This window comes from Motacilla alba, chromosome 1A (assembly GCF_015832195.1).
Source record: "Motacilla alba alba isolate MOTALB_02 chromosome 1A, Motacilla_alba_V1.0_pri, whole genome shotgun sequence".
Taxonomy (NCBI): Eukaryota; Metazoa; Chordata; class Aves; order Passeriformes; family Motacillidae; genus Motacilla; species Motacilla alba.
This window is the reverse complement of record NC_052031.1, coordinates 19,431,490-19,444,436: the sequence shown is the minus strand read 5'-3', so window position 1 is coordinate 19,444,436 and position 12,947 is coordinate 19,431,490. Positions and strand designations below refer to the sequence as shown.

General features: G+C 39.3%; 1 protein-coding gene across 8 annotated transcripts in view; it reads left to right on the top strand.

The window, feature by feature from the left end:
• Positions 1-2,124, top strand: part of IL17REL (interleukin 17 receptor E like) — a 48,323-nt gene extending 46,199 nt beyond the window's left edge. For 7 of the 8 annotated variants that reach the window (XM_038155427.1, XM_038155425.1, XM_038155424.1 and 4 more), the window contains 2 exons: positions 174-228; positions 1,186-2,124. In XM_038155427.1, the coding sequence (XP_038011355.1) occupies positions 174-228; positions 1,186-1,213 (83 nt within the window). In that variant the 3' untranslated portion in view covers positions 1,214-2,124. Of the gene's footprint in view, positions 1-173; positions 229-436 lie in introns of all 8 variants that reach the window. The other variant, XM_038155426.1, reaches the window with a different exon arrangement.
• The last annotated feature ends 10,823 nt before the right edge of the window (positions 2,125-12,947 follow it).

Genomic DNA, 12,947 nt, shown 5'->3' with positions numbered 1-12,947 from the left:
CTTTTCTGGATTCTATTTAATAAAGCCAAGCATTTTGAGACATTATTTCCCCTTAAAGTAAGAAATTTATGTATTTTGTATGAAACAATAACCCATATCAGTTACTCTGAGAATAAATATGTGAATCATAATGAAAACAAAGTGACAACCTATATTTGAACTTGTTCCCTCAGGTTTTCATGGTCAGTCATACAGTGATGGAAACCCAACGAAAGCCATGACACACAGGTATCCATCTAATTTACAGTTTAAAATGTCTGTGGAAATGGATGGAGTTTTTAATCTTGAAACCATATCACTGGCCCTGTTACAGGCACAGAAGGAATATCTGAATGAATTTTGTATATAGCTAGAAGGAGTATCAGGTTCTTAACTCTCCCACTGAAGCCATTCCCTTCTTCTGTGCTCTCTCTTCTCTTGCTTTCTGTCTTTGCAGTTTGGTCTGGAATCAGAGGTAGCTGCCTTGCTGCCAAAAGCGAGGAGAAATGGAGGCAAATAACCAGTGGAAGTGAGAAGTTTGTAAAGTAACAACACAACCTCCAGGAGCCCTGAAACCAGCTCAGATGTGCTGTGCATGATATTCACATTATTAGCCCCTGTCCCCTGCTTTCTCACTGAAGTTTGCATGCAGACCAGATCCCTCTGTGCTCTCACTGATTAGACATGTCTGCTCAGCCGTTCCAGTGCTGCTTCTTATTGCCACAGTCCTGTACAAAACACCTCTCCTTGGCTATAGACAAATCAGTAAATAATGCAGCCCATGGAGGCATAATTTGGTAGACCCTGAGCCCTTAAAAAGTCTCTTCCTTTAAGGATACCTTTCAGAGCCAACCTAGAGGAGTGGGAGCTACCTAGAACTACAGAAAAAATAGAGATGGTTTGTTCAAAGATGGGAAAAAGATGCAGCCTTGCAAAAGCTCTGCAAATCATGTGGTTGAGAAGGGGCTACCATCCTTGCCTTGAGGCAGACTTTGGCTTTTCCCTTGTCAGAAGACACCACTCAGAATAAAGTATCTGCTTTTGTTTATTTGTTCATATAAGCAGTGTTTGATCTGTGACAGTCAAGTACACAAGCTGTAGGCAAATGGTTAGATTTGTTATTTTATATCAACTATATAGCGATGAACTTTTTGAAACTTTGGAAAAATAAAAACAATCTTCTTTCCTCTTCTGTTTTTCTCCTAGGATGAAGAGTGTGGAATCCTTGCACTGAATTTAACAACATGTTTTCAAGGTCCTCAGTATCTTCTCAACATTGTATTTTGGTGCAACTTGCAAATCTAGTCTAACTGGTCATCTCTCATGACAGTAGTTTCTAATTACTGTGAGATTATTCTCATGAGTGAAGAATTTAGCAAGCTGAGCCTACTCTAATATGACAAATTCAGATTAGGATTCCTTATTTCCCAGTATTAAAAAAAAAAGGGTCTTAGATCACCTAGAAAATCAGGTTCACATTTCCCATCTAAAGTAGTATTTTATACAAAACATGCTGTAAGTGAATACTTTCATGGTACTTTGTGTACCTATAGAACAAGTATTTCAGATTTTCTTGTTGGTAATTTCATTTTTAAACCATAAGCAAAAGTTTTTGAGAAATGAATAAGGGAGGAAGTTTTCTCAGCTTTGATGCATTATTCTTCTTTGCAATTTCCTGTCTTGATTTTCTCACGCCAGTTTGATGATCTCACCATGACAGACCATGTTCTTTAAGTATATCTAACGACTACTTTCTGTGTTTGCATTTGTGTTTGCCTTGGAGATAATTCTCCTATTTGTCTGAGGTGGTACATGTCTTTGGTTTGATAGCTATTTAAAACTGTCTCATGGAAATCTGGTCTAGAAGGAAACAGTTTAATGGAAATAATGGAAATATTTTCCCCCATTATATCAGTATTTATACTCAATTGTTCAGGATAATATTACATGCTGTACTGATTAACAAACATTTGGCCTTTATTTCACTGAAAAGTCCTGTCAAACATGCTTCCTGTTGTGTAACATTGGAATAAAGTAAAGTAAAAGATGATTAATAGCATATCCTGAAACCATGTGGAATTGATCGTGTGAGATCAGGAATATGGGTGAGGAGTAAGGGAACAAGAAGTTGATCAATAAAAAATATTTTCCATCTGAATGTGTGGGGTTTTAAAAACGGTTTGTTTTGTTTTGTTTCAAGACATTCATTGACACTTTTACACAGGATGGTGTAAGAGGCATACCCAGTGCATTGAAACACAAGAATTTTTGAGGTGCCCTGGAGAGGTCAAGTTCTGCTTGACTCTTTTGATATAAAAGCTTTATTGTTTACACTGCACATCTATGAGATCTAGTCTCATTCCTAGCAGTGCTGCAGCTCCAAAAGCAGAGGTGGCAGGGCAGCATTCCTAGTGCACTTAGTTACTTTCTTTGTGAACTTGAAGCTCTGACCTACCCTGCTTTTCCTCTAATACCTTTCAGGCTGCAGCCAGGAGCAAGACACTCAGCCATCCAGCTGAGAGAGCATCATAACACTACTCTCTTCCCTTTCTTCCAGTGGAAAAGTCTTTTCTTTCAGGAAAGGTTTTTGTACAGAGTGATTTTTATTGCCATGATATCTTAAGATCAACTTTATGAATATGTCCTCAGACTGAAAATTAATTAAAATGATACAGGAGTATCTAAGGCTAAACCAAAACACCACCTCCAATGACAAGCTCATCTGAGATCCTGAGCAACAACAGCTGTACTAAGCTCTATGCTTTCAATGAGAAAGTCCTGTTTCAGCTGCATAGAAGCTGACTCTTGCAGTACATCATCTCGTTGGCTGCAGTGCTGAAAATACCAAAAAAAAAAATAGGACCAAGCATAGCCCTGTTTTACAGGAAAATTTGGACAGGGGACATAGCAGACATCACTTAACGTGAGGGTAAAGTTCTTTTCCAAAGATAGCAGTCTTGGCTCCCACAATGGCCACTGCAGAGACACAGGTAGTTTTTCAGGCTTATTTCATTTTGCTTGGATACTTGTTTTAAAGGGAGCCTAGGCAGCTCCACCTAGATACTTACCATTACAACATTCCTGCTGATGGCAAATGTTTGCAAATAATCCGTAATAGTATTTCTGCACTTTGACTCAGGTCTGCCTGTTTGCATTTGTGTAGTGAGAAAATTGCTGGTAGCTTTTCTGACTGACTCCAGAGCAGATCTGTATGAGTCCTTTTCTAATACTTTTGCTTCAGCCAAACACTGTCTCTTCTAATTATAAAATTCCTGCTCCCTCTGGGAGCAGCTTTCCCACTCTCCCAGATGGTGACTGGACCACCCCATACATGTAACACATTTGGAAGAAGTTCTACTCAGGTACGGTATTTTCTAGAGAAGTTACAGCCTCTTCTGTTCTTGTGACTTCATAGCTGCAAAAGTAAAGGTGTTGAAATTTTTTCACAAGACATTTTAAACACTGGTAGGTCAGTCCTGAAAGAAGGTAGTACTAAAATCTTTCCTAACCCTAAAAGTATTCATTACAGTCTGCTGACCACTGAAATGTTTTCTTTCTCTCACCCAAAATATGCAAACATTTTGCAATATTGACCAATGTAGCAGTAAACGTGTTGTAGCAATAGTCAAATGCAAAAATCCCCTATGTGTTTCTTATAGACTTGGCTAATTGTCTAGAGCCTCCATTCCTTTGTTGAAGGAAATTCCCTTCTTGCTTATTGTGGGCCCAGTCCAAACACTCTGTTTTGAGATAACCTGCATGTATTTGTTTTTCATTTAATATCTACATTCTTAGTATTATCACAGAGCATCAATATCCCAGTTCTTCTAAGATCTTAGCATGGATCAGAATATCATTGAGCTATACCAAAAAGACTGATAAGATGCTTTTTAGTAATGTTTTTAAGACTTTCTCTTATTTCTAGTGCATTGCACAAACCTGAAAACTAACATTTAAAGTTAAAACAAAACTTAAAGCAATTTTCTTCCACTTACTTGTGGACTTATTTTCTTGGTATGCTGACATGTGGTCTGGTGTGGGAAACCAGCTTGGTGCTGCTGCAGAATTCTTTATTTGCAGTAATACATACACTTCCTTGGTATCAGCAAGTTACTGTTGAGGCAAACTGACCCAGAACCTCTCTGTATATCAGGGAGTCCTCTTCAGTGAGGGCTCTTCTATGGGCTTCTTACCTATGGGACTTTACAGTTGGATCTTCAACGAGTCCTCTTACAACAGCCTGTGGAAACAGCCTTTCATTTTTTATTCCTTTCTTCAATTATAACCATCCTATCAGTTGTGAGAGAAAGCAAAGGTGGTTCAAACAAGTGGAGAAACACCAAGGTGCACAACAGCCACACTCCCTTGTTAGTTCTTGCATGACCATTTTCCCCCTTAAAACTAGTGAAACGTTATAGAGCTTTTTCTTTTTTCTTTCTTTTGCATTATATCAGGTTCCCTTAACTTTTTAGAAGTACATGTTCACTTTCTTTATTTACGTAATATTATAATGAATCTTACAGCATTGGACTTCTGTGGTAGTCAGCTTCCTTTCAAGTGGCTCTTCCTCTTTTGGTCTCTGCTCACATTCCTTGTGGAATTCTGAATGTCTTTCTACATCTGTAGTTTTCACTCACTGATATTTTTCGGCAACACCCTGCCCAGCTGAGAGGCTTTGCATTGGACTGTTGCCAGCTCATTCTGGAAAGGCATGGTTCTCTGTCTGTCTGCAGATACCAATATCAGAATAAACCTTGAATGTTCTGCTTGTTCCATTGATGTGTTCTTTTGCCTACCCAGTTCCTTACCTGTGCCCTACCCCATTTAAACTAATGAACCACGAGTGTCTGAAAATTTCAGAATATTTCTAGACTGCACAAGCATTTTCTGTCTTTGATCTAAGATGGCTGAGTGTCTAGCTGAGTAGGAGGTCACTTAACTGTATCTCTGTATGAATATGGCTAATCTGAAAAGGTTTACTGGAAGTCAGGATAGATTAATTGATCTGCACTAATGTGGTTTCCAGACTGAGAATAACTTGCTCTGGCCAAGTCAGAGCACAGGCAGCAACCTGGTATCTGTCCTTGCTTTATTATATAAACAAAATGACAGCCTTTTTTTCCCGATATATGTTGTGCAGTGTTATTTGAGATGTGTTTCCCAAATTCACCCTTTTTGTCTTGGCTTACCTAAGGTATGAGACTGAGCTGAGCCAAATGAGCTACCTCAGTCACAGTCCACTCCTTCAGAAACTCAGGCTGAGGCTGTGAGTTAATGATGACTGGAAAATTGTCATAAATATCAAACCTGACTCAAATACTTTGTCACATTTCCAGGCAGCTCACTTCTGTGACCATCTTGATGGTGCTTTGTGACCATCAAGCTTCTTTCTAGAGGCCCATTTCTAGCTCTTCACGGCTGTGTTACAGATGACATTGTTTTGTAAGCACCAAGGTGACCAGACTTCTATCTGCTTCTATGGTCAGGGGAATATTCACCAAATAACCAGTTATTGCTGTGCTGCATATATACAACCTAGGCTGCATAAGCAGACTAAGCTTTATTCCACAAAAAGGAATGAAGATGAAGATAATATAAATGTACTTGTGAGGGCTGTTTGTTACTGCTTGGTGCAGAGACATTGGATATCACAGGAAATAATTGTACAAAAATGCTGCTGCTGTTGTGTTACTGCCTCGTATGAAAGAGGATTCTGTGATTCCTGAATGGATGCTCTGCTGTACTCCAGCTTACCAATGCTCTGTTTCCAATACAAGAGAAAAGAAGACACTGTGTTTGAAGAATGCATCATGTGTGTTTCCAGTATTTTAAAAGACCCAAACTCTACAAGTTAATTTATTTTGGATTCTCACAAGGTTCCACTCTCTTTCTCCAGAAAATACTCCAATATATTCTTTCCAGTTTACAGAAATGAAGAACCATTGGATCAAGTCTTTAATGGAGATAATTTTTGTATGACTCAGCATACAGGGTAGCAGCATTCCCTTATCTATTTCTTAAGGTCTGTAAAGAAATGGCTTTTAAGCATAATAGGCAATTTTATGGAATTCTGAAAAACTACAGCAAAGTGGGAGTGTCACTAAAAGAATGTTTGTTGTAATATAATTCATAACCACAACTCCCTATGTCTAATCTGATAGTTGTGAATTTTTGTGAAGGGTGTGTGCTGCTCATGTGTGTGAAGCTTGAGACAAAGGGAGACAGAAAAGAACATTGCAAGAAACTTTCTCTTGTGTATCATCTGCCCTGTGAACCACTGTCTGACAGCAACAATTTCTATGTCTGCCAGAAACAATATTGTTCCCTGCTCACTTAGTATTGTCACAAAGAAAAGAGATATTGTCCTGCTCTGGGAAAGTATGCCTTGGATCTGTAAGCCATCTGTAGTAATTAGTAGTAGATTCCAGTCAAATATGGATTCCATTTTTCTTTCGTATTACTTTTTGCTCGGCAATATGTGCACACTACTGAGGTTCATTTCCCAGAAGCACAAAACATCTTAATTCTTCTGTGAAGTCCAGTGATTCATTTCCAGGTAAATGGAAACCAAGTTTTTACGCTATGAGGCATACAGAACAGCTTTGGAAATGTGGGCAATTATAGGTTTATTTCAGAGAGAACAAATCATATGCATGAGGAATCAAATCTATTTCTCACTAGGCAAATTTTAATTGGCTTTGGATCAGAACAGTATAAGCTCTGTGCTTTTTCTGTCATCCTTGCTAGTTCCTCTAAAGGCTGAAAAATGTCCCCATTGATACTAGTCAGGGCAAGATGCTGTTTGGATATTTTGTGGGGTTACGCTAACCTTTTCATTGTGTCCTGTGACAAAGGTGTTCCTCCTTCAACCATGTTGCATCTCATGATGAGACAAGCTGCTTCCCTTTATGCCATCTCCAGATCAAGTTCACCCTGAGGGAGGACTGTGAGGCAGGACCTAGAGGCACACATTTCCATTTTGCCATTCACCAATATATTTTCTCTCCTGGTTGAGGAGCCCAGATAGTTGACATCTGGGAAAACTGATGGTAAGAAGCTGGAAGAAGCAAAAATACTGTCTGGGGCAAGTAGGAAATCACAGACAGTTAAATCTTTTCTCTGTAAATCCCATCCTTCCATATTTGTTGCAGAGTGCTCCTAGCCAGGAGCAGAGCTTCTCTGAACTATTCATTACCTTTACCACATATCTGTGTGGGCACCTTGGGCTTCCCTAACTTTGTGTGAGGACATATGAGAGACATTTGACACATACAGTGTCAAATCAAATGATTGTCTAGTTTGTACTCTGTCGCCAACAGGTTCATCTGCATTTCTTAAGAACTTAATGAATTAATTATTCTTGTGTATTTAGTATATCTGGAAGGGTTTTTCTTATAGAAATTTACCTAAGTGTTTTTTGGACTCATGTAAATCTTGTATTTTCTATTACTCATTTCATTAAACTCCAGGGTTTAAGCAGGTGATGTATGAAATATCTGTCCTTGCTTTAAACCTGTCACCAGACACTATGACATTCACTGAGCTCTAATGTTTATGTCAAAAAGAACAATGAACTGTTTCTTGGTACTTATTTTCCCACATTCTTTATTCTTTATTGACTGCTATGTTATCTTCTCTTGATCTTTTTGTCAGCTTGAAGAATTTAGGCCTATTTAGTCATTCTTTATATGGCAACCACTTGAACTGTACACAGTATTCAAAATATGATAATGTATGATTTTATACAGCAGCACAGAGATGTTTTGTCCTGTTCTCTCTTCTCTGTCTAATAATGCTGACAACTACCTGCCTGTTTTTAACAAGTAATTCTAAGTACTGAACTGTTGACAACATGGAACTCTTGGAAATCCAAGATCTCAATCCTTAGTGCTTATGGCTAAACACAATACAGCACTATATGACAAAAAATGCAGCTTTATGATTTCTTCAGGCCCTGCTTCTTGTAGACTGGACAGAAGAGACAGATGCTTCATTAATATCCCTTCAACTAAGCAAGTTCATAAGTAAAAATAGACAACTGCATTAGACAGTTCCCTTGCATTAGACAGTTTCTGGTAACACTTCCATGAATGTTAATATGCCCTGTGCCAATCTGCAGGGAAGACCCAGGCACAGGATGTTCACTCCTTACTGGGATGTTTGTACAGTAAGTAGGTCGCTACATATGGTATATATGGTGTGGCCATGCAGTCTCTACATAGCTGGATTTGAAGGGAAAAGAGTCCTGATCCTCTAGTCCAAATCACTTCTGTCTAGAGCAGCAGGCTATCTGACAGTATCAGATATGGACTATAATATTTTTCTGCAAGACAAGCAGGTTTAGAAAAGATTTGCAACTTACTCATTATGGTGGGTTTGTTTCCATGAGTCTACCAAGGCACTGTGAGCCAGCACAGGACACATTCTGCATCAGTTAAGGTTCATGGTAGGAGTGGTGATGGTTGTGGTGGTGTCAATGATGTTTTCTGTAGCTGCAGAGATAGGATTGTTTTTTTCCCACACACATCACTTTATTTATCAGCATTGAGAACCACCTACCATTTTATCATCAGCTGCTCACTGTTGCAAAACCCATTTGTAATTTTTCAGGTTCAGCTTGAATACCTTAGGCTCATTGGCAAATGTTTTATACCATTAGCTGGATATTTTACAAGCATGTTGAATAGCTGAGAAATCAACATGTACTTCCTCTATAGCAGTAAAAATGTACATCAATATCTCTTGTTTAATGGCCAGATGATACCTTTTTCACGCCCTCTATCTTGTCCTCATATTTTTCTTACTAGAGACATCATTGCCTTCAGACAGATTGTTAACAGCACAGCTGGGGACAAAAGGGAAAACTGTGGAATAGCATTGCACTGAGTGGCAATTAGCCATGGAGTGCTCCAAAGGGAAGTGGTCCAAAGGGAAGTGTGCTGCATCTCCCTGTACTAATCTCTTAATTTATGCAAAGCAGTGTTTGCTTTGGGTTAGTCTTTCTTCTTCACCTTCTCAGCTGTGATTTTTATCAAGTGTTTCTTAACAGCTGCGTAGGTTTAGCATTTATTTGATTAATTGTCAAAAACTGAACACAGCTTTTAAACAACAATGACTGGTAAGGAAAGAATAGACTACCCATTGGGCCTAGGCTCAAGTCTTGCTGCATTTGGGAGTCTGATGGGGAAATTGCAACCTGTGTTGAAAAGTACTTCCATAATTGAATTGCATAGTTCCTCTGAAACTGCATCACAAAATTCTCCATACAAGATCCAGGACACTTAGTTATTCGCTTTGTTTTTCCTTTAATTTGTTTATTTGTTCCTTGGCATTCTTGACAAATCTCTGATTTTTCAGTCAGTCCATTTGGAAAACTTTCTGGATGCCATTGCTCTGTGTGTTTTCAAAGCCAAACAAGAATCCTCAGCAGCAATTCAGCTTCTCCTTCTCTCAAAAGTGGCGAAGCGAGGAGGAAACGGAGGCCCTCCCCCTCTTGGTGCACTGGATTACTGAAGGCTACGATGTGATGGTTTAGAAGTTACAAGCAGCTTAGACAGTAGGAGGTGAAGTCAGGTGCTTGCCAATGCCAATGTGTGTCTTAGCTCTGGTACTGACATTTTATACTGCCCTGTCTCCACAATTTGGGAAGTATGCAAATTATCTATTGGATCTGAAAGAAAAGAGGAGAGAGAAGATGGACTCCCATCCAACTGTGCAGTAATAAATGCCAACTAGGGTCTTGAGGTACAGTGAGGAGAACAAACAAGGTTGGAATCTTACTCTGGGGACTGGTGAAACTGAATTTTAGTGCAAACTTCTGATGATCAACACGTGACACTGACGTGTCTTTGAGCTGCCTTTGCCTGGTGTGTAACTCATGGGAAGGATCAGGATTCCTTGGTCAGAGCCCAAGAACTGGCCCTGGAGCACACGGCTCTGCCGGGGTGTTTGCAAAGGCAGCACTGCGGCTCTGTGGCAGTGACTCTGGGGCGAGCAGAGAATGCAACATTGTGGCCCAGTGTGCTGGAAACAGACTTCAAAACCTGGTGTCTGAGCCAGATGGTAGATTGAGAAAACCAACCGTGTGCCAGGAAAACATCTCTTAAGCATTTAGTTGGGGAAGAGTATATATAATAGGTAGATGAAATGCTCTGCCCTCCTGTTCTAACATGCATTTCATAAAACCAACACATGCACATGCAATGCTGGTTAACAGATGAGGTACAGGGGGCAGGCCCAGGTGTGGCTCTGTTTTGGCTGCTGCTTGTTCCAGAGGAGACCTGCTCATTCTGAGGTGGAAGGATTACTCTGGGAGTGACTTCCCTGCTGCTTCACAGGAAAAGAAATCTGGGTTCATAAAAGAAAATGAAAGCCGATTACAGATTAATCTGTTATAATCTATTGTTTCATGGTATTTGTTGCTGGGGATGATTTTTCTTATGAAAAGCACTGGTGGCTTTGCCACGATGGCTGGGGGGCTTTATGGGACCTTCTGTAGATTTGGCTCTTTTGATTTCCCTAGAGTTACTCCATGCACAGCTTTCAGAGGAAAAATGAGCACAAGCTGTGAACTGTTACAGAAGTTTTGCAAAGCTTGAAATCCACAGTTCCCTATTTTTTTTTTTTTGAAAGGCAGCTAAGCAAGTTTTTCACATCCCTTTTGTTCCTCACATATCTTCAGACACCCGTTTCCCACCCACCTCTATCTATCCTCAGCAGTTTCCTTTTCATGATGCTTCTGTTTCATCTTCAGGGCTCCAACAATATTTTTTCAAACCGAATACTTAACCGCAGTCAAAACAGCAAGTGCTGCCATTTTTTTACCTCACAGATCTTACTCTTGATTTCTGACTAACTTCAATTATTAATATAGCAACAACAGACCTTGCAGGAGGTCCTTCCACTATGAGAGGGCAAGCATGGGAAGCAAATGGGAGTTTGCAAATTTTTTTTCCTATAAAAATCTCAATTCCCATTAGATGCAAAGGGGAAAGAAAAAGAAAGTTGAAAGGATATATATGAAAGGAATGTGTCTCAGAGGAATGGGCAAGGTATGACTAACGTTGCAACTTTTGAAACAATATGTAAAAGATATATCTGCTGTCAAATTATCCCTTGTTATGAGGTTATGACTGAGGAATGAATTGCAGGTCCAAGTCATCAGGGACCACACAAGCACAAAATAAGACATAGTTTCTAAGGAGAAGAAATTGCTTGATTGTGAAGCCTGGCTTCTTGTGTTACAGAGGTATTACTTATTAGTTTATGTTAATGTGTCTCCTATTATTGCATAAAGAATTATCTCCATTTGTTTATTTGTTTTTTTATCCTTGTATCCAGTTATGCAGATCCAAGATTCACTTCCAGGCCTGCATTCTCACTAGCCCTTCTTTTCTCTTAGTTTTCATTTGGAAAAAAAAAAACAAAACCAAAAAAAAACAAAACAAAAAAGCCCATAGAGATAATATTGTTTTATTGCATTGTGATGATATGCTCTCTTTCCTACTCTGTTTTCCCAGAGATATTAAAATATTTATTTTGCCCTTTTTGTTCCTTGTGCTGAAAAACTGGCTTCAGATGTAGGTTTTGTGTTTTCTTCTATCTCAGCTATTTTACTTTAGTAATTTGCCTGCTTTACTATAGTAATTTGCATCCTCCAACTGTTTATGTGGGAAGACATAACCTGTCATTGGGGAGGAAAAGGCATATAGTATCAGTACTTGTCTTTCAGGTGAATTTTAATTTATTGACTTGTTCCTAGAATTGCTTCCCTTTTAGGTAAGAACCTAAAACCTATAATCAATCATCTTTTCTTATCTCTTTAATTATCTCTTTCCTCATTTTTTTTCTAGACCTCAGTGAAAATTGTTTGAGTTCTTAAACTTTTCTGTCCTCAGGCTGAACTCACAGACTGATTTTTAACTGCATCTTCACCATCAATGGCAACCATTTCAATGTTGGTTCTCATTCCAGAATTTTTTTTTAGCTTTAGCTGATTGCAGATGAGAAAGCTTTCAGGTGCATTCCAGGTACTCTTTTAAGCCGATAATATGAATAAGAGAATTATGCTAGAGAATTCAGAGGGAAAATTTGTGGAATCAATGCCTGTGCCATGGTGGCTGTGCCATTGCAGGGAACAGCTGATTGCAGCATCCAGATAATTATATGACTTTCCTGGCTCTGATGGCTGCCTGCAATGTTGGGGAACTAAACCTCAGTACAGAAACGGCAATAACCAAGGTTATCAGGGGACATACAACCCGTTATAAAGCTGGCTATCCTTTCCAGCTGCAACACACCTTCTTTTCATAACTCAGGAAAAGTAAACCAGGTAATTCTAAAAGCACAACCTGATCCCAGTTTCCTATAAGGAATCTAGGCAAATATAATATAGACTGCAATCTGTGTAAATTTGTACCAAGTTGGGAATTTCCGTTTGACAAACACTTCTTGGTGAAAAAAAAAAAACCAACACAACAAAAAAAAAAGAATTCTGTGAAGAATAACAGTGGGAACAACAGTTTCCAGTAAGGCTGTTGTGATAAGACTAAGCCAGCCAGTGCTGGGAACCACTGGCAGAACTACAGAGCAACACAGAGTGACAAAGGGAGAAGCTACCACAATGCAGCAAATGCCTTACTGTCAATCGTTTTTCATGTGGCTGTGTGAGGAAGTGTGACTTCCTCTTCTTTGCTGCTTATGGGCTATTTCATGTGGGAAAACCCCTTGAAATTTGCATAGGTAACACAAAATTCTGGCCTTTGCAGGCTGGGATCTTTCTGGGCTCCGCAATGGACTCCACTGCTCAGGGTATGCTCATCTGAATGATCTTTACTGGTTTGTTGTAGAACTGAACAAAAGTCACTTGTCCAGTGGAGGGCAAAGGTCCGTCTGGAGGGTCTGAGTCACTGGCTTTTTTTGCCATGCTAACCAATGATGTTCTTAGCCAGTTACCAGCTACTCCAATC